At 43.7% G+C, this 25,483-nt stretch overlaps 3 protein-coding genes and 1 non-coding gene across 5 annotated transcripts; all 4 read right to left on the bottom strand.

Annotated features, from left to right (window-relative positions):
• Positions 1–288: 288 nt before the first annotated feature.
• On the bottom strand, positions 289–7,086 carry LOC119908581. The gene is made up of 9 exons (XM_038726366.1): positions 6,974–7,086; positions 6,765–6,928; positions 6,460–6,572; positions 5,888–6,034; positions 5,635–5,740; positions 4,215–4,319; positions 3,328–3,493; positions 1,272–1,318; positions 289–1,071 (listed from the first exon to the last, which is right to left on the bottom strand). Exons 1-9 carry the CDS (start codon positions 7,084–7,086, stop codon positions 521–523), a joined length of 1,512 nt encoding a protein of 503 aa, XP_038582294.1. The 3' UTR covers positions 289–520.
• Positions 7,087–12,332: 5,246 nt separating this feature from the next.
• lgals8a (galectin 8a) lies at positions 12,333–17,877 on the bottom strand. Of its 2 annotated transcripts, none has more exons than XM_038727642.1 (9): positions 17,753–17,877; positions 16,979–17,067; positions 16,585–16,795; positions 15,767–15,886; positions 15,602–15,652; positions 15,159–15,185; positions 14,192–14,280; positions 13,938–14,103; positions 12,333–13,335 (listed from the first exon to the last, which is right to left on the bottom strand). In XM_038727642.1, the coding sequence occupies exons 1-9, from the start codon at positions 17,789–17,791 to the stop codon at positions 13,186–13,188; spliced, it is 942 nt and encodes a 313-aa protein (XP_038583570.1). In that variant the 5' UTR covers positions 17,792–17,877; the 3' UTR covers positions 12,333–13,185. The 2 variants fall into 2 exon arrangements, with proteins under 2 accessions (XP_038583570.1, XP_038583571.1); XM_038727643.1 differs by having other exon boundaries at positions 15,159–15,182.
• Positions 17,878–19,592: 1,715 nt separating this feature from the next.
• Positions 19,593–23,517, bottom strand: LOC119909413 (ribonucleoside-diphosphate reductase subunit M2). Its single transcript, XM_038727637.1, has 10 exons — positions 23,313–23,517; positions 23,055–23,123; positions 22,147–22,290; positions 21,949–22,065; positions 21,516–21,649; positions 21,281–21,375; positions 21,047–21,180; positions 20,860–20,964; positions 20,668–20,781; positions 19,593–20,133 (listed from the first exon to the last, which is right to left on the bottom strand). Exons 1-10 carry the CDS (start codon positions 23,400–23,402, stop codon positions 19,981–19,983), a joined length of 1,155 nt encoding a protein of 384 aa, XP_038583565.1. The 5' UTR covers positions 23,403–23,517; the 3' UTR covers positions 19,593–19,980.
• On the bottom strand, positions 20,308–20,446 carry LOC119909617. The gene has a single exon (XR_005445504.1). It is a non-coding gene; the product is annotated as a small nucleolar RNA SNORD94 (small nucleolar RNA).
• Positions 23,518–25,483: the final 1,966 nt, after the last annotated feature.

Here is a 25,483-nt window from a genome sequence, read left to right as displayed (position 1 = left end):
ATCCTCATTAACAGCAATTTTTACATTAAACAAAAGACTGATCTGTTGTTTGAAGTTACAAGTAAAGCTAAGCCTTGCTCTGTTAGTTAGCTGTTACCTAATAACATTAGCAAACTTGCTATCTATAACAACTGTAAGTTTTAAACACTGTATTTAATACTGTAAAATATATAAATAAATAATAGTGTGTCTTATATATGGTTAAATTGTGCAAAAACAGTGTTTGTGGGGATCAAAGAAAAGAAATTATACATGAACAGAATAAATCTAGACTATTTGTTGAGTTTGTCTTCAAACCTTTATTGAAGTGAACAAGAAGCTCTGCAGCCATCAGCAGCTACTAGATGCTGCTCCAAGTCCACACAGTTTGTACACGAGTTCAGCCCTGAGGAGATCATTTCACCATTTCTAAGAAAACACATTTCTGACCTTAAAAGGCACAAACAGTAAGCCATTTGTTAACCAAAGTGAAGCCTTGTCCACCACCATTTAAACCACAGGACTGGAAGTTGTCCCCCTCCTACAGGGAACACAGAAACACTGAGGAACCAGACCAGATCAGAAACCCAAACCCAGGATAAAGAGGTTCAGTGAATGTGGTGTTGAAGATGTGGAGGTGGATCAGTGTGTCAGAGGAGACTCTGTAGAAGGACAGAGTGCCAGCAGGACAGTCCACATACACTGCTACTCTGTTAGAGGAGGAGGAGGAGGAGGACGACGACGAGAGATGGAGGTCTGTTCTTATGTTATTGTGCCAGACAGAGTAACGACCATCAGACCAGTTGAGACTCCAGGACTGATTATTCATTCCAAACACACAGTCTTTACTGTATCCTCTCCTTCTGATTCCTCTGTAACTCACTGATATAGAAACACTTCCTCTCCACTCGACCTCCCAGTAACAGCGACCAGTCAGACCATTTCTACACAGCAGCTGTTCCCAGCAGTCAAATCTTTCTGGATGATCGGGATATGGCTGCTTCTCTCTCACATGTCTCACCTTCCTGTTGTTGTCAGACAGTTTGAGGTTTCTGTGTGCTGCGTTTGTGTCCAGTGTGAGTTCACAGAAATCTGATGGAGAGAACGAGACACAACACAGCAGCAGTTTATCATCAGACACATCTGAAGGTTTATTCTTTGTTTGTGTGCTGATGATGTTCATTTCTATAAAGTTTAATGATGATGCCTTTAGTCAGTAATGTTTGAATGAATAAATACCACAACTATCAACTTTGTATTGTCATCATGAGTCAGATTGAATCCACACTTACACTTCCTCAGACCAGGTTTTAACCTCTGCTCTCCACCATGGTCCACCCTGGAGGAAGAAACACAGTCAGAGTGATTTTCTATCCAACATGAGTCCTAACTGCTGTTCAACATGAAGCAGTGTTCCTCAGTTTGTCAGTGTGACAGAAAAACAGGCTGAAACTCATCTGTGTCAACTGTCTCCAGGATTATTTCACTGTCTGAGAGAAAAAGACTTGAAGAAGAAGACAGTGTGTATGTGTGCGATTGTGAGAGATCTAAATCAGACAGAAACTCCCCTTCTTAATGGGAGAAATGCCTAAATGTTAAATCACTGCAGCAAAATGTATGTCCTCATGCCACAAACTGAGAACAACCAGTTTCCACTGGTACAGTTTGCACTGGTTGCTCTCCTTTCTTCTGAACACATTTTCATCTCTTGTCCCTCCTTCATTTCACCTGCTTTCACATTTAATGTCTTCTGAGTCCCTGGATCACAAATGTGCAGTTAATCAACCTGCTGTCCCTTGCTGTGATGCCCATCTTCCTCTTCCCTAGTTGACTAATCTGTGTGACAAAATAGTCCCTCAAACATAGTCAGATCAGCTAACATTAGCAAGTGAGTAGTGATGGGTGGATGAAGCATTATGAAGCTTCGGGGCTTCAAACTCAAACATTCTTCACAGACAAAATTCAAACAATTAGACAATCAGTGCCTCCATGTCAGTAACACGATATGTCTTGTCCCTGTGTCCAAATGTTTGTAACTGCATGGCCTCAGATCTACTACAAATTGTCAGCATGCCTCTCCTCTCAGGTTTTCCCCCCACAGGCCCTGAAAACTGCAGTCATTAAGCCACTCTCAAAAAAGAACAATTCACTAATGAGCAATTATAGGCCCATATCAAATCTCCCATTTTTAAGTAAAATCATTGATAACAGCTCAACAACAGCTTGGTGCTTTCTTGGCACTAAATAACTGTTTTGATGCCTTCCAGTCAGGTTTTCGGGTTTTACCACACCATAGCACTGAGACAGCGCTTGTTATGGTCTTCAATGACATCCATTTAAACACTGACAGTGGCAGAATTTCAGTCTTAGTGTTATTGGATCTCAGTGCTGCATTCAACACGGTCGTAACATATTACTAGACAGACTTGAAAACTGGGTTGAACTTTCTGGCACAGTACTAAACTGGTTTGAATCCTACTTAAAGGACAAGTACTACTTTGTGTCTATAGGTAATCACACATCTAAGCTGACAAAAATGACATGTGGAGTTCCCCAACATTTACATGCTTCCACTGGCTCAGATTATGAAAAACAAAATATGTTACCGTAATTACGCAGATGACACACAGATTTACATAACCATTTCACCAGGGGACTATGATCCCATACAAGTGCTGAGTAACTGTATGGAGCAGGTCAACGATTAGATGTGCCAGAATTGTCTTCAATTAAACAAAGATAAAACTGAAGTTATTGTTTTTGGAGCCAGGGAGGAACGATTGAAAGTCAGTGCTCAGCTTCAATCTGTAATGTTAAGAACCACAAATCAAGCCAGAAATCTTGGTGTAGTCATGGACTCAGACCTGAATCTGAGGAGCCACATTAAGACAATTACAAAGTCAGCCTACTATTACCTGAAGAATATATCAAGGATTAAAGGTCTCAGCAAGACCTGGAAAAACTCGACTACTGTGACGGTGTCTTTACAGGGCTCCCTAAGAAATCCATCAGTAAGATGCAACTGATTCAGAACGCAGCTGCTCGAGTCCTCACTAAGACCAAAAAAGTGGATCAAATCACTCCAGTTCTGAGGTCTTTACATTTGCATACTTCCTGTATGTCAAATAATTTATTTCAAAATCCTGCTGTTAGATTATAAATCACTAAATGGTTTAGGGCCAAAATACATTTCTGATCTTCTGTTTCGTTATGAACCATCCAGACCTCTCAGGTCGTCTGGGGCAGGTCTTGAGACTCAGACACGGCATTACATTTGTTTGGCAATTACATTGACATTAAATGACAGAAAATAGATACAGAATGTGATCTCATGTTGTCTGTCCAAACCTGAGAGTGTCCAGTCTCCAGTGTGGGTCCTCCAATCCAGCAGACAGCAGCTTCACCCCTGAGTCTCCTGGATGATTGTAACTCAGGTCCAGCTCTCTCAGATGGGAGGGGTTGGAGCTCAGAGCTGAGGCCAGAGAAGCACAGCCTTCCTCTGTGATCAGACAGCCTGGAATCAGGAAATCATACACTATTGTGTTTTAGAAAATCATGTCAGCAGGAAAATCCTACAGACCATTTTCACATACATGAACCTAAAACCAGCTGAGGAGGATTTAAAAGAAACAGCTTAATACTAACCTGAGAGTTTCCAGTGTACACTGGACTCTCGAGTCCAGCAGTCAGCAGCTTCACTCCTGAATCCTGCAGGTTGTTGATACTCAAGTCCAGCTCTCTCAGACTAGAGGACTGGGAGCTGAGAACTGAGGACAGAGCTTTACAGCTTCTCTCTGAGAGGTTACAGCCACTCAACATGAAAAAGGATAAGCATTTTTTAGCATATGAGCCCTGAACACTTCATCCATGCACTTAACTTCAGAGTATTAACAGTTAAACCAGAAACCTGAGCCAAGTGGATCCAAGTTCAGACATGCCCTGCATGTTTCATTGATGTGAGCTCAGACTACAGACTGCTGCTGATTCTACTTGAGAAACATGAACAATATTACAGGGAAATCTTTCTGAAATCATTGTTCTTTAACTCTGAGATCTGCTGTAGAATTTCTCTCAGAGATATTTAGAAACAGCCAATCAGCATTTCTACTGTCCAGTTAAACAGTGATCCAGCACAATGTGATCAAAGTGATCCTGATTATCAGACATTTACATATTCTCTGGTCGGATTCTCACCTGCTGAACTCACTTCAGGTCGACTTACAGACACTTTGCACCTTCATGTGTGGAGGAAACACTGGGAGAGAAGAAGCTGCTCATTTCTTCCTCGTCAGTCCTGGTGTCTGTGCGCATCTGATCTGAGGACGCCGTCACATCCACGCCTACAAAAAAAAAAAAAAAAAAAAATATCAGAGGGACATCAAAACTGGTCTAACCTGTGGCAGAAACCCAGTCAGTATCAGAGGAATCACACATCAGGTGATGTAGTTCTGCTACCTGTCCACTAGATGCTGCTAACTAACCATCTGGTGAACTAAAGATCAGCTCAGCACTGAAAGATGTCATGATGCAGTAGTGTGGATCACGTTGGTACGCTACGATATTTTGGACATGTTGGTTTGTAATGAGGCAGAATGAAGCTTGAGATCCCCGGGCAGGGCCCTTCACTCAGTCCTGGTTCCTAACAAAGGGGGACCAGAACCTCAGGCTGCCACAGATGGTGTCTGCTTTTAAAGCTTTTCTTCAAACAGACTTTGGCTTCCAAACATTTTTCTTTAAAGGCCATTTTACTTGTTTGCCCCTGTAAAGACTTTACCTTTGTTTTAAAAGGTGTTAAACAGATAAAGTCTGTAATTATTGTCACTTCTAATAGTGCTACTACTACAAATACTGCTTCTGTAAGACAAGTACAATATCTACTGCTGGGACTGAAAACTGCTGAGAGGTCAGGGTCCGGCTGTATGTGCTTCTGTGAGGACAGTATTTGTGAAGACACTTTCTATGAAAAGAACATTTGCGTAGGCTCTAGCCTCTAGGGAAAAGCAGTCAAACATAAAGGACACATTAAGTGCATTTTCAGCTTCATACTTTTATTTGGGGTTTGTACTAAATATTGTTTACATACTTCAATGTTCAAAAAACATGTAATGTTTCTAATACTGTCCTTTGTTTCAGCACTTCCTTTCACCCTCTGTCTAAACACTCAGTATTAGCTCCTGTCTCTTTAAGGTCCCCCTCCCTAAAAGTCCACTTTCTGCTGATTGGTCAACTTCTGGAAGCCTGCAGGGGGGCAGTAACTAGCTGCAATTTATACTTCTACCTTGAATCGAAGGCGTAGCCTCTGTGTAGCCCCTATCAGCTGGGTAGCCTCATAATGCCTCTGAGCTGACAGGGAAGTTCCGTGCTTTGAAGTAAATTTTACTAGGCCAAGACCAGCGGCTGTAACAAAGTGGATCAATATATTTGACTGTAATTATAAATATACTGTCAGTATATTACAGTACCCCCTCCCCGACGAGAGCCTCCCGGCGATCCTCCAGGCCTCTTGGGGTGAGAGCGATGAAAAGCCCGTAAGAGGGCTGCATCCAAAACCTGTCGTCAGGGAACCCAGCTCCTCTCCTCAGGGCCATAGCCCTCCCAGTCGATGAGATACTGTATGCTGCGCCCTCGTAGGCGGGAGTCCAGAACCCGACGTACCAAGGTGGCCATCAATGAGTCGGGCGGGTGGAGGGGCCGGGAGAGGAGGGAGCAGGGGGCTGATGAGGACAGGCTTGAGCAGGGACACGTGGAACATAGGGTGAACCTTAAGTGTGGGGGGCAGACGAAGCCGAACGGTCACTGGGGTGATAATTCTCTCCACCACCAAGGGCCCAATGTATTTCTGAGACAGCTTCTTGGAGTAAGTCCTCAACGGAAGGTCCCGGGTGGAGAGCTACACCTTATCCCCTACGGCGTAGGAGGGTGCAGGGGTACGACAACGGTTGGCGTGATACTCATACCGAGCAGACGTCCTCAGGAGGGTGGCTCGAGCTCTGTGCCAGGTGCGGTGGCATCTGCTGATGTAAGCTTGGACAGAGGGGACAGCCAACTCTCTCCCCTGAGAGGGAAACAGTGGAGGTTGAAAACCATAAACACATTGAAAGGGTGACAGACCTGTGGCGGACGTAGGGAGAGTGTTGTGTGCGTATTCCACCCATGGCAACTGGGAAGCCCAGGAAGTGGGGTTGGAGGACACCAAGCAACGCAGAGTCTCCAGCTTCTGGTTGGCTCGCTATGCCTGGCCGTTAGCTTGGGGATGGAACTCCGAGGTGAGGCTGACTGTGGCCCCGATGGCACGGCAGAACACCCTCCAGACTGCTGATGTGAATTGTGGACCCCGGTCTGAGACAATGTCCAATGGTAGACCATGGACTGTGAACACCACCGAGACCAGGAGTTCAGCGGTTTCCTTAGCTGTGGGTAGAGGCAGATAACGTGCAAATTTGCTAAAGCGTTCCACTACAGTGAGTACCACAGTCATACCTTTCGAGGGGGGCAGCCCAGACACGAAATCCAGTGATAGGTGGGACCACGGATGACGAGGTATGGGTAGAGGCTGCAGGTATCCTGGAGGAGGCCGGTTGGAGCCTTTTTTTCTATGCACAGACGGGACAGGCAGAAACAAAGGCATGGACATCGGCCCTCATATCTGGCCACCAAAAACGTCTGCGTAGGAAGGCCAGAGAGCGGGTCACCCCCGGATGGCATGAGAGTTTGGAGGAGTGACCCCACTGTAGCACAGACGAACGAACAGAGAGGCACAAACAAGCGGCCCGGGGGGCCGTTACCTGGGTCTGGCTGATGCTGAAGGGCCGTTCTCACCTCCTTCTCAATCTCCCATAGGGCCGCCCCAATGATACAAGTCTTGGTATTATGGTGTCTGGGTCTGGCGTAGTCCCCTCTGACGAACATCCGAGATAGAGCGTCAGGTTTAGCAGTCCTGGATCCGGGCCTGTAGGTAAGGGCAAAATTGAACAGACCAAAGAAAAGCGCCCACCTGGCCTGACGGGGGTTCAGGCGCTTCGCCGAGCGGATGTATTCCAGGTTCTTATGGTCGGTCCAGACCACAAACGGTTGCTCGGTGCCCTCGAGCCAATCCTCGAGGGCCATCTTAACGGCCAATAATTCCCAGTTCCCGACATCATAATTCTGTTCAGAGGGACACAACAAGGGTGAAGCTTATCCTCCTCGAGTGACCTTTGGGACAGGACGGCTCCCACCCCTATGTCTGAAGCATCCACCTCCACCACAAACTGTTGGGACGGGTCAGGACTGGTGAGGATGGGGGCTGACGTAAACCTCTTGGGTTCTAAAAAAAGCTCCTTCAGCCTCAGAGGTCCAGTGGAATGGCCTAGCTGGAGAGGTAAGTGCAGTTAATGGTGCAGCAGTGCGGACGTAATTTCTTATGAAATGTCTGTAAAAGTTGGCAAACCCCCAAGAATCTCTGTAGCTGTTTCCTAGAGTCTGGTCGGGGCCAGTCTAAAACTGCTCTCACCTTCGCTGGATCCATCCTCACCTGTCCCTTAGCGATGATGTGGCCGAGGAATGTTACAGTGGAGGCGTGGAACTCGCACTTCTCTGCTTAAACGAAAAGGCAGTTTTCCAGGAGACGATAGAGGACTTGTCGGACATGCTGGATGTGTTCTGGGAGAAGATTAAGATATCGTCAAGGTAGACAAAAACAAATCTGCCCAGCATATCTCTAAGCATGTCATTAATCAAACACTGAAATACTGCAGGTGCGTTAGTCAGGCCAAAAGGCATCACCAAGTATTCAAAGTGTCCCAGGGGGGTATTGAAGGCCGTCTTCCACTCGTCCCCCTCCCGGATGCGAACCAAATGATAGGCATTGCTGAGATCTAGCTTAGGGAAAAAAAAAAAAACAGAGGCTCCCTGGAGGGATTCAAATGCAGAGTTCATGAGAGGTAATGGATACTTCATATCATTCAACCCCCTGAAGTCGATGCACGGGCGGAGGGTCCCATCCTTCTTGCCCACAAAGAAGAATCCGGCTCCTAGGGGTGAAGATGAAGGACGGATGATACCTGCTGCCAGTGAGTTGTTTATGTACTCCTCCATAGCCGCCCGCTCCAGTTTGGAGATGTTGTATAGACGACTGTGGGAACGTAGCTCCAGGTAGCAAGTTTATGGCGCAGTCATAAGGTCGATGAGGTGGAAGACATAGCGCCTCCTGTTTACTGAACACCTCCGATATCTCGTGGTATTCCGCGGGGATGGATGACAGGTCGGACTGGTTCAGGTCTCTGTGGGTTCACAGGGGAAGGCAGAGCAGACCGCAAGCAACTAGCAAGACAGGTAGGACTCCAGTTACGGATCTTAGTGGCTGCCCAGTCAATGTGAGGATTGTTTTTAGTAAGCCAAGAGTGCCCCAAAACCAACGGAATGAATGGCGAGTCTATCACAAAAAAGAAGATTGTTTCAAAGTGATTACCTGACAACTGGAGCTGAACCGGGCAGGTGCAGGTCGTCACTCGAGCAAGCAGACTCCCGTCAAGTGTGCTAGCCTCCAGCAGCTCTTTTAGCTGCTCTGTGGTTAATCCCAGCTGCTTCACCAACGTGGTGTCCAGAAAACTCTCGTCTGCTCCTGAGTCGATGAGCGCAAGGAGCTCCAGGGTCCCCCAGCTGATAGTGGCGTGTAGCTGAGTTTGAGGACGGGAAGACTGAGGCTTGGTCGCCCTCTGGTTTAACAGTCAGTTAGGGCAGGAGGCGATGTAGTGACCAGGTAGACTACAGTAGAGACAGGCGTTTTCTTTCCCGGCAGCGATTATCTATCCGAATTGACAGGGTAGAGATTATCCAAACATTCAGGTTCAGGGTGGGACACTAGTTCATCTTTCAAGTGTTCATTTAGCCCATTGGTGAATACCGACAGAAGAGACGCCTCATTCCATCCGCTCTCAATGGCCAGGGTCCTGAACTCAACGGCGTACTCAGCCACGCTCCGGAGTCCCTGGCAGAGGGTGAGCAGTCTCATGGAGGCGTCGTTACCTCGAACCGGGTGGTCATATACCTTAGTCATCTCCGTGGTAAAGGCGGCATAAGAGGTGGTTATCCGGTCCTGCCTCCTCCAGTGAACCGAGGCCCATTCCAACGCTGCTCCGCGCAGCAATCCGATGAGGTAGGCAATTTGACCTTTCTGAGGCATAGGTGAGGGGTTGGAGAGCGAAGATAAGACCACATTGCATGAGGAAAGTTTGGCATTGGCCTAAGTTGCCATCATACCTCTGTGGTGGGGATACCCACGGTTTCCTGGCGGAGCTTGCGGCTGCTGATGCGGCAGGTGCGGGTGGAGGACCTTGCAGGGAGTCCTGGAGGTTTCCCATGCGGATTGACAGATCTTGTAGTCCTCCCATGATTTCCTGAAGGGCAGTGCTGTGTTGGTCCAAGATCGCTCCCTGAGTGGAGACTGCATGGTGGACCGGCTCTAGGTCTGCTGAGTCCATTCTGGCCAGATCGTTCTGTCAGGACCGGGGGCCAGAAACTCAAACGCAGACTAGAGAATTGCATAGAAGTGGTTTATTGAGCACAAGGTGACCTGGGAGAGGTTGGGGCGAGGTGGTCGTTCTGAGGGCCTGCGGTTCTGGTCCCCAAGCTTAGATGATTCCGGGGCACAGGAGGGAATCCACGTGATGCATGTGCAGGTTTCCTGAGGTCGAGACAGAGAGAGCAGTTAAACACTGGTACAAAGGTTCAGACAAGATACTGAAACTAAGACTGGCTAAAACTGGCTGGCGTTTTCGTACGGTTAGGTACAACGATCCGGCGGTGATTGGAAGGTTGGCAGATCTCTTAAAGGCGTGTTGATTGCAGGCAGAGGCCCTGGTGTGCTGATTGCGGATGTGCTTCAGGTGGGAAAGCCTGGAGCTCAGATCACCACGCCCACCAGCAGCCTCAGGGCAACAGGCAGGCCAGGGTCACGACCGGGGGTTCGTGACATATACAGTCTACAGCCTGAGTAGTCGTCTGGTTTATTAGAAGAAGTGAAGTGAAATTTGGACAAATTGAGGACGACACATATTATATAGCTTGAGGCAACAGAGCGTGAATCTTTGTCGGTTAAGCGAAAACATGAGTTGTGTAAAGGTGAATGGAGTTTCAACGATAGGCTTCAGATAGGGAGTCTGATGCAGGGATGTCCCCTGTCAGCATTAATCTATGCTTTATCAGTGCAGCCTCTAGCTTTGCTGATTAAGAGGGATCAGCGGGTGGAAGGGATAACGCTGCCATATGGGGTGTGTGTCATAAATCAATCTGCGGACAACACAACAATCATGGTTTAGGGAGGAGACGGCATTAAAAGGGTATTGGAACTGGTGGAGAAAGATGAGAGAGCTTCAGGTGCAAAGTTGAATAAAGACAAATCTGAGATAATGTATAGGTAGGGTGGAGAGAGTAGACATAGGTTTAAGGGTGGAGGAAAGGCATATGAGAGTGCTGGGAGTACATTTGGGGGTGGAAAGTAAGGAGGCAACAGATGTGACTTGGACAGGGGTGATTAATAAAATAAGAACTGTATGCAGAAGGTGGAGGGCAAGGAAGTTAAAGTTCAAAGAGAAAGTAATTGTCAACAGTTGGTTGCTGTCAGTATGTGTTTATGTGATGAATGTAATTGAAATGCCAGAGTGGGTAATAACTGATTTGAACAAAATTGTGTGATTTTATATGGGAGGGGAAGGGAGATGAAACTGCACAGAAAACATTGGTGTGCAAAAGTTTCAAGGGAGGGCTAAATCTAATGGATCTAGAAATAAAAAAGGGAGCGCAGAGAATAAAGACGAAAGATAAAGATAAAAAAATATTTGGTGGGAAGATCGGGTGGAAGGAGTACCTGGGGGAAGAAAAAAAAAAAAAATATATATATATATATATGGAAGATGTGGGAGGTATAGGGGAGTATGGCTGGTACATGGGTTTCAAACAGTCAATGACAGTATTTATAGGGAGGGGTTAGAGGCGTGGAGGTTTCTACTGAAGGTGGAGTACGAATGTGACGTAATTCTTGTGAATGTTGGTGAATTTACCATTGTTTTTAAATGAAAAAAAGTAAACACAGTGGGAAAACACTATATGAACCTAAATTTATGGAAGGAGTAATAAAGCAAATTAAGGACATCATGTGTGAGGTTTTCCCTGGGTTTCTCAGAGGGAACTGCATCTATGCCACGGTGTGTGACGTGGAGGGGATGGAGAACGGAGAGAAAGTAAATAAAATATACAAGAGGATCAAAGCAAGTATAACTTTAGAGTGGGCCACTACCATTGAAAGTGTATGCGTGGTCAAAAGAGGGGAAAGCATGCCTGAGTGGTATGTGGTGGAGAATAGGAAGACATGAGTTTGAACAAAGTCTATAGATGGTTGTGATAAAGGAGAAGGCAGCAGAGAAAATGTGCAGCAGTGTTTGTGGATCGGATGTGAAGAAAACATGGTAATAACAAAGAGTGTGAGACCAATTATTTCCTGATCAAACACAACACAATTTGCACAAATATGGCGCTGAATAAAATTACTAATAAGGTTAACGTGGATATTGAATTGATCTGCAGGTATAGAGGGGTCAAAGTGCAAAGCTTTTTCGTGAGTTTGGAAGTTAATTTATGAGGAGAATGGAATGAATAATTTTTGAACTGTGGGTATAAGGAAACTGTAAATGTTCATAGAATTCTGGTCTTGTTTGAACAATGTAAATCTGAGAATTAAAATCAAATAAAACATTTTTTTAAATAGAACACGTCCTATCTTGGAAGGTAAGCAGGGCGGGGCCTGGTTAGTACTTGGATGGGAGACTACCTGGGAACACCAGGTGCTGGAAGCTTTTTCTCTTCTCTTTACAAACAGCAGCTGCTGCTGCTTCTTCAGTGGAGACAGAGCTTTGAAAAGCTGATTTTCTTTTATGCAGAAATCCAGATAAAGGGTTCACATAGTTTTTCTTGCAACAAGTTCATTCATACATATATTCACTACAATACTTATACTTTAATCTGTGCTTACATTCATACATCTCATAGTTCACGTATGCTAAAAGTAGCAAGTTAATTTTAAGTTTTCTTCAATTGTGTTGCATAATAAATTATTTTAAAATTGTGCAAACATCTAACTGCGGGTTACTTTAAAAGGAACCTTCATCATATTGATAATGTGAACATTTGATCGATTTGATCTGCCAGATTTAATCTTGAACACTGTCCACGTAATCAGCTGAGTCAGTGTTACGGTAAAGAGATCAAACTTGTCAAAAATTCAGGAGTTTATTTTTGATCCACTGCTACTGACAAACCAAACCTGTTCCAGCACTAAGTTAGACACACAGCGGGGGATCAACAGAAGACGAAGTTCATCTGATTCACGTGGTTTGTTTATTATTATTTATATTTGACTTGGTTACATCCTTAAACTCACATGATGCATTCTGACAATTAAAGCCTTCATAAAGTGCATTAAGAGAAACAACAAGCATAGATCAGTTTATACTCAGTGACTTGGTTCAGACTCTGAAGACATTTTCTGTTTTAATAAAAGACACCACTTAATTTCACATCTGATTTCTAGCTTTAAGGTTTGAGGTGATAAAGCTTGAACATTTAAAGACACGTTCATGATCAAAATCCGTCACGACAACAACCTGCAGAAATATAAAACACCAGTTTGTTCATTATTCAGCTCTGTTACTGTCTGACGCTGCTGTTAGTGATTATAAAAGGAGGTGATTATTTAACTTTAAAGGTGGAGTCAGCGATTCAAATCCAACACACGTCAGATTCAGTGAGTATCTCCTCACATCCCGCTAGCTGCCTGTTCTGCGAGCTCTGAAAATAAATCAGGTGTTTGTACTCAGCTCTGCCTCTGATAATAGAGTTACAAAGACAACACTATTCCAGCCATGATTCGATTCGTGTGTCAGTAATGTTAAATAACTCTCCCACTTTCTAGTTCACCGAGACATGCTGTTGTTGTGATGTTAGCTGTAGCAGCAGGAGAGCTGCTGGTGTCGCTGTCTGGAGCTGCTGTGCTGCTCTGGGGCCGTCTCGTCCTCTCTGCATGTTAGCTTCCTGTTAGCTTCGCAGCAGCTGTAACGACAGTATGCTAACCCGTTCGCACTGTATCATGATGTTGGATTTCTCCAGAATCGCTTACCCCGCCTTTGACAAGTTAGTACATGTTATAATCTGTGAAAAGACGCCCAGCGACAGTCAGAGGATCTTGACGTCCAGCAGCGTGACGTCACCCAGCACCTCCAGCTGGTTGATGCGGCTCAGGTCCTGGACTCGGTGCTTGTAGTCCAGCTGGTGGAGCCCGTTGACGGCGACTTTGAACTGCTGAGAGTCACACAGGATGATCATCTGCAGGGGAAACACAGCGACTGTTTATTTATAAAGCACTTATCAAACCCAGAGATCACAAAGTGCTTTACAATAAACACGACACCTTCCACTGCGGTGCTTCTTATAAAGATAAATCATCGTAATCATCTATCACCCATGACATTCACATTATGTAAGACACTTCAGTAAATTAAATTAATTTCAGGAGGTTTAAAAACATCAATGTCTCATCACACTGGCCGATTTAAAACTTCTGACAGCAGCAGAGCTGTCAGCCTCATATGATAAAATATATGAAACTACAGAGCAGCTTAACCTCAGCAAAATATAAACAGCTAAATATAAATGTACAAATATTTCACTGTTGTATAAATGCTCCAACAAGGATCATATGCAATGACAATGAAACGGGGCCCGAAATGGCGCCCTGGGGCACTCCAAAGTTTACAGGGGATGGCGGGATATACTAAATATATTCCAGTTACGCTTCCATCAGAACAAAATGATCGCGGCATCATCACGAGGAAGGCTGAAGGGTTTTCTTTAGATTTTAAGTCACGTGAAACCAGAAAGCAAACATTTAAAACGTGCTCAATGAGCGTCTGGCGTTGGCCGGGTACCTCGAAGTACTTTCCCGCAGTGAAGGGGAAGGAGGCCAGGGTTTTCTCCTCGGGGCCCCAGCACTCGGACAGGAAGGAGTTTCTGACGAAGACCTTTTTCTTCAGACGAGGGTTCAGATGAAGAGCGATGTCAGTGCTGCCGGACACTCGCAGGTTTACACCAAAACTGAACCAGAACCAGAAAATTATGTAAACAGATCAGGTTTACCACCTTCAGGCTGAAGGAGCTAAAGTTAGACAGGTGTGTTGTTTACCTCTGTGCGTTCTGATTGGTTTCTCCTTTAATTCTGATGCTTTTTCCGACTCTCAGCCCTTTAACCAGCTCACCTCTGAAGGGAACGCTCTGTAGAAAACAAGCTTTCATCAGGCAGAAGATCAGGGACACTCAGAACCAGGTCTCAGATCAGCTGAGAGACCAAACAAGGAAGAAAGCTGATCTGAAAACACGAGCAACTACATTCTGCCCTGATTCACTATCAGTACTTCTGATTTTGTCACTACATTCTGATTGATTCCATTTTCTTGCCAATATTTGGGACTACGTCACAGGTGTGCAAATATAAATTCAATTCATTTACTCACTTTGTCCGACCTTTTTAGTTGCTATACATGTCAGAGGTCGTACACCTCTGGAGCAACGAGGGGTTAAGTGTCTTACTCAGGGACACCACGGTGGACGTGTCACAGTGGGGAGCTGAACCCGGATCTCCCACACCAAAGGCTTGTGTGTTAACCACTGCTCTATCGCCACCCAATATTTAACATTCAATCGTTTAAAAGAAGCAGAGAAGAAAACATAAATATAATAAAAAACAACCACAGTTACCAGCTAGCGGTCACTAATATTTTCCGTCAGAGAATAATGCAATTTACATTATTTCGAAATTTGAATTAATGTCACCAACCTGTGCTACACTGTGACTTGGGGGGGGGGGGGTGTTTATAACACTGCCCCAACTTAATGTTAAACTAACTGACAATTCTCTCGTTTTTCATGACTGGAAAATGGGTCTACTGTTTTCCAGGTGTTCCAAGAGGCGTGGGAACCCTGAGAGATATCCTGGCCTACACATCATATTTTACAGACTTAAGAAAACATCTTTGTTTGGTACAGCTCCTTGCAAAAATCACAACATAATTAATTTTAATGTGTTTTTCCAAAGAAAATGAGAATAATTACGTAAACAACAACATCGACCATCATGCATCAGTAAAACTCACCAAGTCGCCTGAAGAGGAGATTATCTGCTGGAAGATAAACAAAAAAAGAAGAAGAAGAAAAGTAAAAAAAAAAATGTTTATCTATAATTAGTTTGTCAGTAAAAACACATAATGTTTAATTTTAATTGTGGTGTACCACAGGGCTCCAACTTTAGGTCCTCTGTTGTTTTCTGTCAACACACCTCCCCTTGTGGACATTATTTATATGCTGATGACACTCAACTGTATTTAAACATGGTAACAATTAAACTTTGAAAATATTAAAACAAATTCTTATCTAAGATCAGAACAGAACCTGATGGGACTTCTGTTCAACAACCAAAACATTTCTTGATATATGAAACATATTAAATGAAGGACACATTTAGTGTTTTTCTCTGATGTCATTGACACCTCAAAAGGTAAACATTAATTGAAAAACAGTTCAGACAGTTTGTTCTTACATTCATCTCTGAGTTCTGGCTGGTCAGACTGGCTGCAGGAGAATCTGAACTCTGAAAACAACAACAACAAAACATCTCGTCATCTTCATCACAAGTTTTATCACATGAAGGGACAAAACCACAAATTTTTTTTTCTATCACAGAGGTTTTAACAGAGTGACTCACAGAGCTCGGGAGGATGCCTATAGCTTCAACGTTGACCTTTCCAGATATGTACAGAGTGTCGACCCGGTCCAGGTCCACTCTGTGTTTATACTCCAACACATGACCTCCGTTCACCGCCACCTGGAACAGGGGAAGAACATGTACTCAGATCCTTAATTTAAGTAAAAGCAGCAGTACAACAGTGTAAAAATACCACATTACACGTTAGAGTCCTTACTTCAATAAAAGTAATTATTAGCTTCATGCAGTTAAAGTATCAGCAGTAAAAGAACAACAGTATTATCAGGTTCATGTAGTTAAAACAGCACTAGTAAGCAACAAGGAACAGGGAAATATAAAAAAGACATTTATATACAGTTAGTTTAGTCCAGTCCTTCTCAACCTAGGGGTTGGATGTGAAATGATTAATGGGGGAAGTAAAAACACAGTTTTATTCTTATTTTGGACTTGCATAAAATACTGATAATATTGACTGTTATTGGCCAAATCTGAGATGTCTGATCACACATTTATTTATTTATTTTTATACAAACCAGGGCTGTTTCTCAACACTGATTTGCCAAGTTCGGACTTCTGTACTTCTTTGTGATTAAATGTGATCATGGTGTGAAGTCATTTTACTACATAAAGTTTGATGATTGTGAAAACAGGTTTGGGAAAGGTTTGTTTACGTCAGTCATTTCATATTTTCTATCATGATCAGTGGATGAACTTATTAAATCTGTCAAACTCCTCCATGTTGAATTTTAATTTAGATCACTACTGACTGGTGATATCGGTCGTGTTGTCACAGCCTCCTGCAGCTGCTCGTCTCTCACCTTAAACTTGTCCTTCAGGACGAGGACGATGATCTCGAACGTGGCCCCGGCAGCGAAGGGCATCTCGTACAGGATCTCCTCTCGGCCCCAGCGCTCCCCCTGCAATGAGTTGCAGACGATACACGGAGACTTCTGGAACCTCGGGTTGAAGTGAAACGCCACGTCGGCCCTCGGCTTCATGCTGCTGCCGCACGTGAAATCTATCTGGAACCTGCAAGACAGCACGGAGGGAAAACAGGGCGGGTGCGTTAACCTGGCTCTGTCTAAACAAAAGAAAACTCCACATGTTTCAGGTCTTTTTAAAATAAAATCTAGAGATGTCACCATCAGCTTGTAAACACAGGTGTAAAACCAGGTTGATCCTCCTTCATGACTTTGTGTTGTGAGTCCTCACCTGTCAGCGTTGGACGGCACTGAGCCCTGAAAGAGAACCATCTCACCGGGCAGCAACCCGCCCAGGATCGTCCCAGCAAAGGGAACCATCTGTGTGTGGGGGGGGGGGTCAGAAATATTCAGGAGATTAAACAGCTGGAAACATCTGGGGAGAGTTTGGTGACAGGGCTGTACATTTTTTCCAATCAATAAACTGAACAAATAATCTGCAGATTAATTGATGATGAAAATAATCGTTTGTTGCGGTCTAATCTGTAATCGACGCCAAACGTCTTTAAATTTACTAATGTTTTAATATTTCCTCGTGTATTTTCAAACGCTAATCAGCAAAAGTGACTCAATCTAAATAATAAATACAACTATAAGGGCCCGCTCTTTAATTCGGCCCCTATGAAACACACCCAACAAGGCTCAAGTGCAAATAAAACATGATTAAGAGTCCGCATAAAATATTCTTTAACGTTACTGAGCGGAATTAATTTAGGAAATAAAACTTTCAGGAGCAGATTTTTACTGAAATAAAGTTATTTGGAGTATGACATATATGCCGAATTCACGAGAAATACTAACTTGACCTAAATTAATATTTAAAGACATGTTATAGAGGAAAACGTCACATTAGACATATTTTATTCATCACTTTAAAACTAGGCGCTTAGCTAGGACGCTAGCTCGCCTCCTGAGCGACACCTTACGTCATACGATGAATTATAACGAAAATAAAAATGATTTTTAAAACGATAACACAGAAGAACAAACGCAGACAACATGGTACCGGGTTCCGAAAGGTCTGTCTCGGGTTTGAAATCGACATCCTGGATCAGAACACCTGCGGACCGAACTTAGCTTCTGCTTTACTTCCTGCTTAGACAGCGAGGACGCTGCGTACAAGGATGAGACACATAACGTCAGTACGCTCAGGACGTTTTAATGCAGAGTGTGGTGCGGCGTGATGACGTGGCTGTCCTCTCCTTGCAGATTGCAGTGGTTTGGTGGGAGAGGCTGATTCAACGTCTCATGATTCCAATAATGAAACTTATTGAGAGAAAAACAGCTGATCAACACTGAGGATCAATACAAATATAAATATAGTTCAACACTGACCGTTAAGATTAAGTACTCAGATGCTTTACTGCAGTAAAGTAAAAGTAAGCAAGTATAATCAGGAAAATGTACTTAAAGTACTAAAAGTTAAAGTACTCTCTGTCCTGAGACTGTTGTACCATCATATATTAGATTATTATGACTTCAGCGTTAAAGTAAAGCAGGATGTTGCTGCTGTAGTTGTTGAACTGATCAAACCGCAGCTGCTGATTGTTTTCTACATTAATTGATTTTTGAAATTCTGAAAATAGAGAGATGGCGTCTCTGTGGCCCAAAGTGACGTTTGGTCCAACAGAACAAAGCTCAACGTTATTCTGATTAAATTAAAAACAGTTTACGATTCACTCCTTTTAAGTGTTTTAACATCTTAAACCATCACAGTTGTTGGCAGTTAAATTAAATGTCAGTCTAATAATCCTGTCAGCTGTTGGAGTTTAATTTATAACATTTTATAAACTCTTCATGCGTTTGTGTGAAAATGTGACTTTGTAAAGTAACTGGAGCGGTCAGATGAATTTAGTGGAGTAAATATCTCCCTGTGAGATGGAGCAGAAGTAGAAAAACTCAAGTAAAGTAAAAGTACCTCTAAACTGCACTTGTCCCTGGTTAGTTTCCATCATGCTTCAAACGTTCCACATTCATCCAGAGATCATTTAAATTCAACACAAAACAGAAAAGTTACGACTTTAAACCACAGTTCTGTTTGGAAAATGTTTTTTAACCTATGAGGAACCTCCGTCTGATCCTAAAGAATAAGTGTTTTTAACTCATCCTCCCACAGCGAGTTGTGAATCATTAAATGATTACAGTGAGATTCGCCTGCGGTTACTTTCCCACGTCTCCACATCAGCTCATTAATATTTAGTTTCAGTTGAACACGACTCCCTGCCTCTGGTGTTTCTGCCAGTACAGACAGGTTCTGGCTTTTGTTTTCCACCCCAGATAAAATCTTAAATTTGATGGCGTCGACCTCTTCGGGCCGCCAAATACGATAAAGTGGTTTATAAAAACGGTCAGACAGAGTCTCAAACCTTAAAATATCTCTTACCACCACACGGGACGAGAGATTTGTAGAAATCAAAGTTATTAATCTGTTTTCAAAACAGATTTCTTCTGTTAAATATTCTGTTTCCAGCTTCATGTTTTTCAACTGTTGGTCAAACTAAATGTTGATTTGAAGACGTCACAAAAAGAAACTAGTTGATTATAAAACTTAGTCTTTGACCCCTCAAAAAAAAAAAAAAAACCCCAAACAAACCATCACTGATCTGACTTTGTCATTTTGATGCTTCTTTTCACTACAGAGACAAGTTAATCTCAGACCCCTCGTTCCTGGTATGCGTTAACATGAAGCTACAGCTGGTTAGCGTAGCTTAGCATAGAGACTGGGAACAGGGGGAAACCGCTAGCCTGGCTCCGCCCACAGGTAACAGACGCCACCTCCTGTTAGTAAAGAGAATAAAACCCAAACTGCAGAATTTAAACTTTAAAGTGTAGCGACAAACAGAATCTTTTATAAGGAGCACATCAGACTTTATTACAAACCAAACTGTACAGATTACACAGAAAATAACCTAAAACCACCAGCTGATATAAAAACCTACTAATATAGTAAATTTATATAAAAAAGAAAACTTTATAAAGTTAATAACATAAAACGAAGGGTTCTGGTCCAAACGTCACCGGGTCATCTGTTGCCTGCTGGGTTCAAGTTCCATATTTCCCCTCAGCAGATATTCAGATAATAAGACGGGTCTGTGGCGCCGCCGCCTTTACTGTCGCTGCTCTGATTGGCTGAAAAGCTCAGATATATTTCAGCCAGCATCAAGTTCATGTGTCTCTGCATCAGAGCGGCGTCGGAGTGTGGAGTGTGTGAGACCGGGTCAGTCCACCCGGTCCTCAGAAGTCTGCGTCCAGCCTGAAGGTGTTGTCCGTGGCGCCGGACATCACGCCCATCCTCTGGTACTCGCCCACGCGCTTCTCAAAGAAGTTGGTCTTTCCCTCCAGAGAGATGTTCTCCATGAAGTCGAAGGGGTTCTCCACCCGGTAGAGCTGCAGAGACACGGTCAGATTTTAAACCCTCTGAGATTAAAATAACCTGAACAGCAGGAGACGTCTGAAGATCCTGACCCGGGTCTAAACCTGTCATGGCGTTAAGGGGGGGGGGGGGGGGTCACATGTGTAACGTTTAAACTCCTGTAACAAACTGACGGACTACATCTGAGGTCTGTTCAGTCGGGCGTCTGTCTCGTGCTGCTGCTCGTCTGTCGGTGAACCACTCGTCCTCCAATCAGAGCGTCTGCAGCAGCACTCAGCCCCCATGATTGGCTGAGGTCCGTACCCCTGCGCTTCTCATCATTACAGACCTCCTGCTCCTCTACAGGGGAACAGCGCCGCCTCGTCGAGCCGGCAGTCTTTTTCAGAAACGCTCATAATTCTGTTTCTCATAAACGCACCACAGATCTCAAATGAAACTTCGATGCGGAAGAATAAACGTCCATAATAAAAATACTTTAAGGCCACCAAAAGTGCTAAAATTACTGGGGGACCTGGTGCGCAGGTGGTCCTACTGGGTCCTGGTCTTACCTTTGAGAAGCCGAGCTCCAGCATCAGCCTGTCAGCTACAAACTCGATGTACTGCTTCATCAGCTCACAGTTCATCCCGATCAGCTTCACCGGCAGAGCCTCGGTCAGGAACTCCTGAACACAACACAAACCGTTAAGACCAGCAGAGACCAGACCAGGTTCAGGAGCTCCACATCGGCACGTCTGACCCACCTGCTCGATCTCCACGGCGTTCCTGATGATGCTGCTGACGGTCTCTGACGACGGCTTGTTCACCAGGTGTTTGAACATCAGACAGGCGAAGTCACAGTGCAGACCCTGAACGCAACACAGAGCGTTACTACAGAGAGATGAGACCCTGAACACAACACAGAGACGAGACCCTGAACGCACCACCCACCTCGTCTCTGCTGATGAGCTCGTTGGAGAAGGTCAGGCCGGGCATCAGGCCTCTCTTCTTCAGCCAGAAGATGGCGGCAAAGGAACCAGAGAAGAAGATTCCCTCCACGGCGGCGAAGGCCACCACGCGCTCTCCTGGAGGAACCAGAGTCACGATCAATACCAGAAGATGAATATCAACGTGCGATCAGAGTGTAATGTGAACGCCACGCGGCGTCTCGGGCAGCGGGCTTACCGTAGTTGGCGTTCTTGTTGCCGATCCAGTTGATCGCCCAGTCGGCCTTCTTCTTCACGCACGGCAGAGTCTCGATGGCGTTGAACAGGTATTCTCTGTGGGTCATTGAACGCAGCGTGAGACAGGACAAAGCAGGGCGCGGTGTATCGTTAAATATTAAGTTCTTACTCCTCCTGAGACTTTGACAGATTGTTGCCAGGGTTTCACATCCTGACACCAGACGGCGGCCTCTCACCTCTCTGTGGGCTCCTTGATGTAGGTATTGATCAGGAGGCTGTACATCTCTGAGTGGATGTTCTCCATGGCGATCTGGAAACCGTAGAAACACCTGGCCTCCGTCACCTGCACTTCCTGTGTGAAGCGCTCCACCTGGTGGTCACACGGAGAACCAATGAGACAACAGACCAAAGAAATAAACCATAGATCATCTTCAGATCTGACATGATGGAAACTGAAGTCATTAAACTTCATGTGATCAATCGAGGAACTGATTATTAAAAGCAACCAGCTTCAAATCATTTAACACCTAAACATTTAAAGATCTGCACTTTGATGAAGCGTCAGAAGTTAATCATCTAAAATCAGTACGTCTACTGCGATTATTCCACCAGCTGACGATGATGTCATCATTAAACTAAATAGGTAATCAATATGTGGGCGGGGCTCACCAGGTTCTCGTTGACGATGCCGTCGCTGGCGGCGAAGAACGCCAACACGTGCGAGATGAAGTAGCGCTCCTCGTCCTTCAGAGACTCCCAGTGCTGCATGTCCTTGGACAGATCCACCTGAACACACACACGTGACATCATCAACACCTGCACCCAATCAGGTGATCATCTGAAGCTCTGGCTCGCGGCTTCTCGTACCTCCTCTGCGGTCCAGAAAGAGGCCTCGGCCTTCTTGTACATCTGCCAGATGTCGTGGTACTGGATGGGGAAGATGACGAAGCGGCGAGGGTTCTCCTTCAGCAGAGGCTCCTCCTCCTCGCCACTGCTCTTCATGGCTTTGGGCTGAAAAAACAAACAAAAAAAAAACACAAGAGTGTCACCCACAAACCGTCTGAGGAGCTCAAACTCACGAGAAACACTTCAAACCGTCAGTCAGCTCCTGTTTAAAGATCAAACCTCACCTGCAGCTCATCAATTTAAGTGATCAATACTTCATACAGGCAACTTTAAGCTGCAATAATTAATTAGTTGGCAACTGTTAAATAAATCTGATAAATCAGTTCAAGTCATATCAGCCTGTTAAACCTGAAGGTTTGTTTCTTTACTCCTGAGAAGATAAACTGAACATATTTGAACAAGATGTTTGAATCTTCGAGCTCTGAGACATTTTATTAACCAAACTACTAATCAATGAATTGAGAAAACAGATTAATGGGCAATTAAAAAATGTGATTAGTTTCAGCCTATTAAAAAAAAAATTATATATCAGATGAATACATTTCCTGCAGCTTGTGTTTAAAGATAAAAGCCGATCTGTTTCCCGTTAATCAGCTAATAATCCTGATCACTTCCTGTTTATAAAAGGTTACAAAGCTGTAAATTTGGCTGCAGATCATTAAAAACACAATATTGTGTCTGTAATTCATCAATATTTAGTCAATAAGCAGAAACAGGAGTCCGTCAGATGACTCCTGATGAACAGCTGATCGTCCGTGTTGGCGCCAGAACCGGCACTTTAGGCGCCACGCGAGCACAATGCAAACTGATCGATACCTTTAACGTGACCTGCTGATCACGTGTCCCGTTAAAATGATCGGGTCACTCACCGCAGGGTCGGCGAAGATCTTCCGCGCGGTTTTAGACGCCAGGATCCGGGTCGTGTTCAGACTCGGCGGCTGGAAGATAAAACACCAGGATCAATACGGCTGATTGGATCAAACCGGCAGCTGAAATACTGATTAAACACGAGGCGAGCAGGAAAGAAAAGCTGCCGGGGAGGATTAAACACCGAGTTTTAACTTTAAAAACACTACAGAGAGTTAAAATGGGGTTTTTATTTGAAATAAACTTTAGTTTCTTCTCACCGTGTTTTCTTTGTCCAGCGATATCTTGCTGATCTGGCTGCTGACTGTGTTCTCGTTGTGGACAGACAGGGGAGCGCGAGCAGAAAGCATTTTCAGTTTCCTTTAGTTCAGACTGACAGAAAGATAAATATAAAAAGATAAGTTAAATGTTTAAAAAGAGACAAAGACTCTAGACCAGCAGCGACACGGACGAGGAGCGGAGAGACAGTGAAGCGGCTTCTGCTGTGCGCTCCAGCCCTTTTTATATGGAATCTTCCCGCTAGAACGCCGCCGGCCAATAGGAACGCGGCTCGCGACGGCTCTTTAAACTCACGGGGCGACGGAGCCAATCAGGCGCAGAGCGGCGTTCACGTGCCTCCTGAAAAGCTGCGGGAAATTCAAACGTCTTTGTTTGAGCAGAGTTACAAAACAGCCCGAAACCGCCGTTACAAAACCATTAAATATAAAGTGTTTACGCAACATTTCACGAGTTTAACGCGAAACACACGTTTGTTTCACATTAAAAAAAAGATAAACTGTGGTATTAAAACAGCCTTAAAACGTTAAACGTGATGTTACGAATCGCTAAAAGTTAATTAGCTTCCGTAATGTGATTATTAGCCGGTTAACGCGCGGTAACTTGTTTAATTTACATTTAAATGGCTCCAGAGTTTCAACACTGTTAAATAAACACAAGTGCAACTTAAGTAATAATTCAGTTTTACACATCCTGTTATTATTTCCACTCAAACTGGACTGAATGTGTTTGTAAACCGAGTGAAGTGCAAACATCTTTGTGTCTCTCTTCAGTCTTACTTTAGTATTTTAACGTGTCTGACATTAATCTGCTTTTGTTTTACTTTATATTCTGTGTACAGTGTGTTTATAAAAGTGTCTTTATAAACGTGTGATTGTGTTTTTTGTGGCATTTGTTTGTTTCCCGCCGCCGCGCTTTTCCTTGTTTACATGAATATAAAGGCGTTGTCAACCACATTTAGCGCCAAAAATATACTTTTACACATCGCGTTTTATTAAAACTTTACACTTAGATCCGTGTTGAGCATCGCCGGGTGGGAAAACTTTAACTAACTTTGGTGGTTTTAGCCCAAAAAAGGGGCAAAGGGTGGAACAACAGGGGAACAATAACCCGCCACTGCGACACAACAAACACCGACTTAAAGACGGAACTATCGCGTGTTTCTGCTCCTGGTTAACGGAACGCGTCGCTCCTCACGTTTATTCAGCTTTCAGGCTTTGAACCAAAATGTTTAAGCTTCATTTTCCCTCTGAAATCAGACGTTTTTATAAAAATATTTCCCTCCGAAGGCGAAGCTCACGTAACAGCTGTTTCCGGTTTGCCGGGTTGGGCCCGCTCGAGCGCTCTGATTGGCTGCTCGAGAGGTCAACGACAGAGCCCGTAAATCTACGTCACAGCGGGAGACGCCACCCAGCGGCCGGGATGACCTCATTCTTTTTCATTGTATTTAGTTTTAATCTCTTTATATGTTTAATTATTTATCTCTGCGTGTGTTTATTTATTTATACTTGTGTTATTTTTTGTCTTTTATAATTATAATGGTCAAACAATAATAAACCTAATCTTAATGTTTTACATATAATTTATTCATTTTGCCTTTATAAATAAATGATAAACTTACATAAGAAAAAATAAATAATTGAATAAATGAATGTAAACATACAGAAATATTTTTTTCATTACCAAAATCAAATTTATTTTTTATTTATTTATATATTTCATTATTCATTGCTGCATTTATTTTTTTAGTTATACATGTGTCATTTTTTTGTCCTTAAGTATCAGACAAAGAAACTAACTGGCATTTTAAGGATTTTTCCTTTAATGTATATATGAAGGAAACAAAACTGACTAAATAAATAAATTTAGAACTAGTTTTGTCATTTATTATTTATAAGAGACAAACAATAAGAAAAAACATTCAAATAAAGAGAAAGTGAAGTCTGATAACCTAGTGAAAGATTTTTCCTTTAAGCTTATTCATAGTTTTTACCCAGAAAAGATGTTTTTCAAAACATCACACGGGACATTTTGTTGTAGTTGTCCTGAAACACACGTGACATCTGGGGGAGTTTTGGCCACATTCAACCTGATTTATTCTTTTAACTACAAACAAAAAGACTCTTTCTTTTTTAAAAGTGTGTTTTATTGAAAT

The sequence above is a fragment of the Micropterus salmoides genome, unplaced genomic scaffold (genome assembly GCF_014851395.1).
Source record: "Micropterus salmoides isolate LMB-PRFRI ecotype aquatic unplaced genomic scaffold, ASM1485139v1 Ms_hic_scaffold_18, whole genome shotgun sequence".
In the NCBI taxonomy this organism is placed as follows: Eukaryota; Metazoa; Chordata; class Actinopteri; order Centrarchiformes; family Centrarchidae; genus Micropterus; species Micropterus salmoides.
This window is presented reverse-complemented; position numbering and strand designations above follow the sequence as displayed.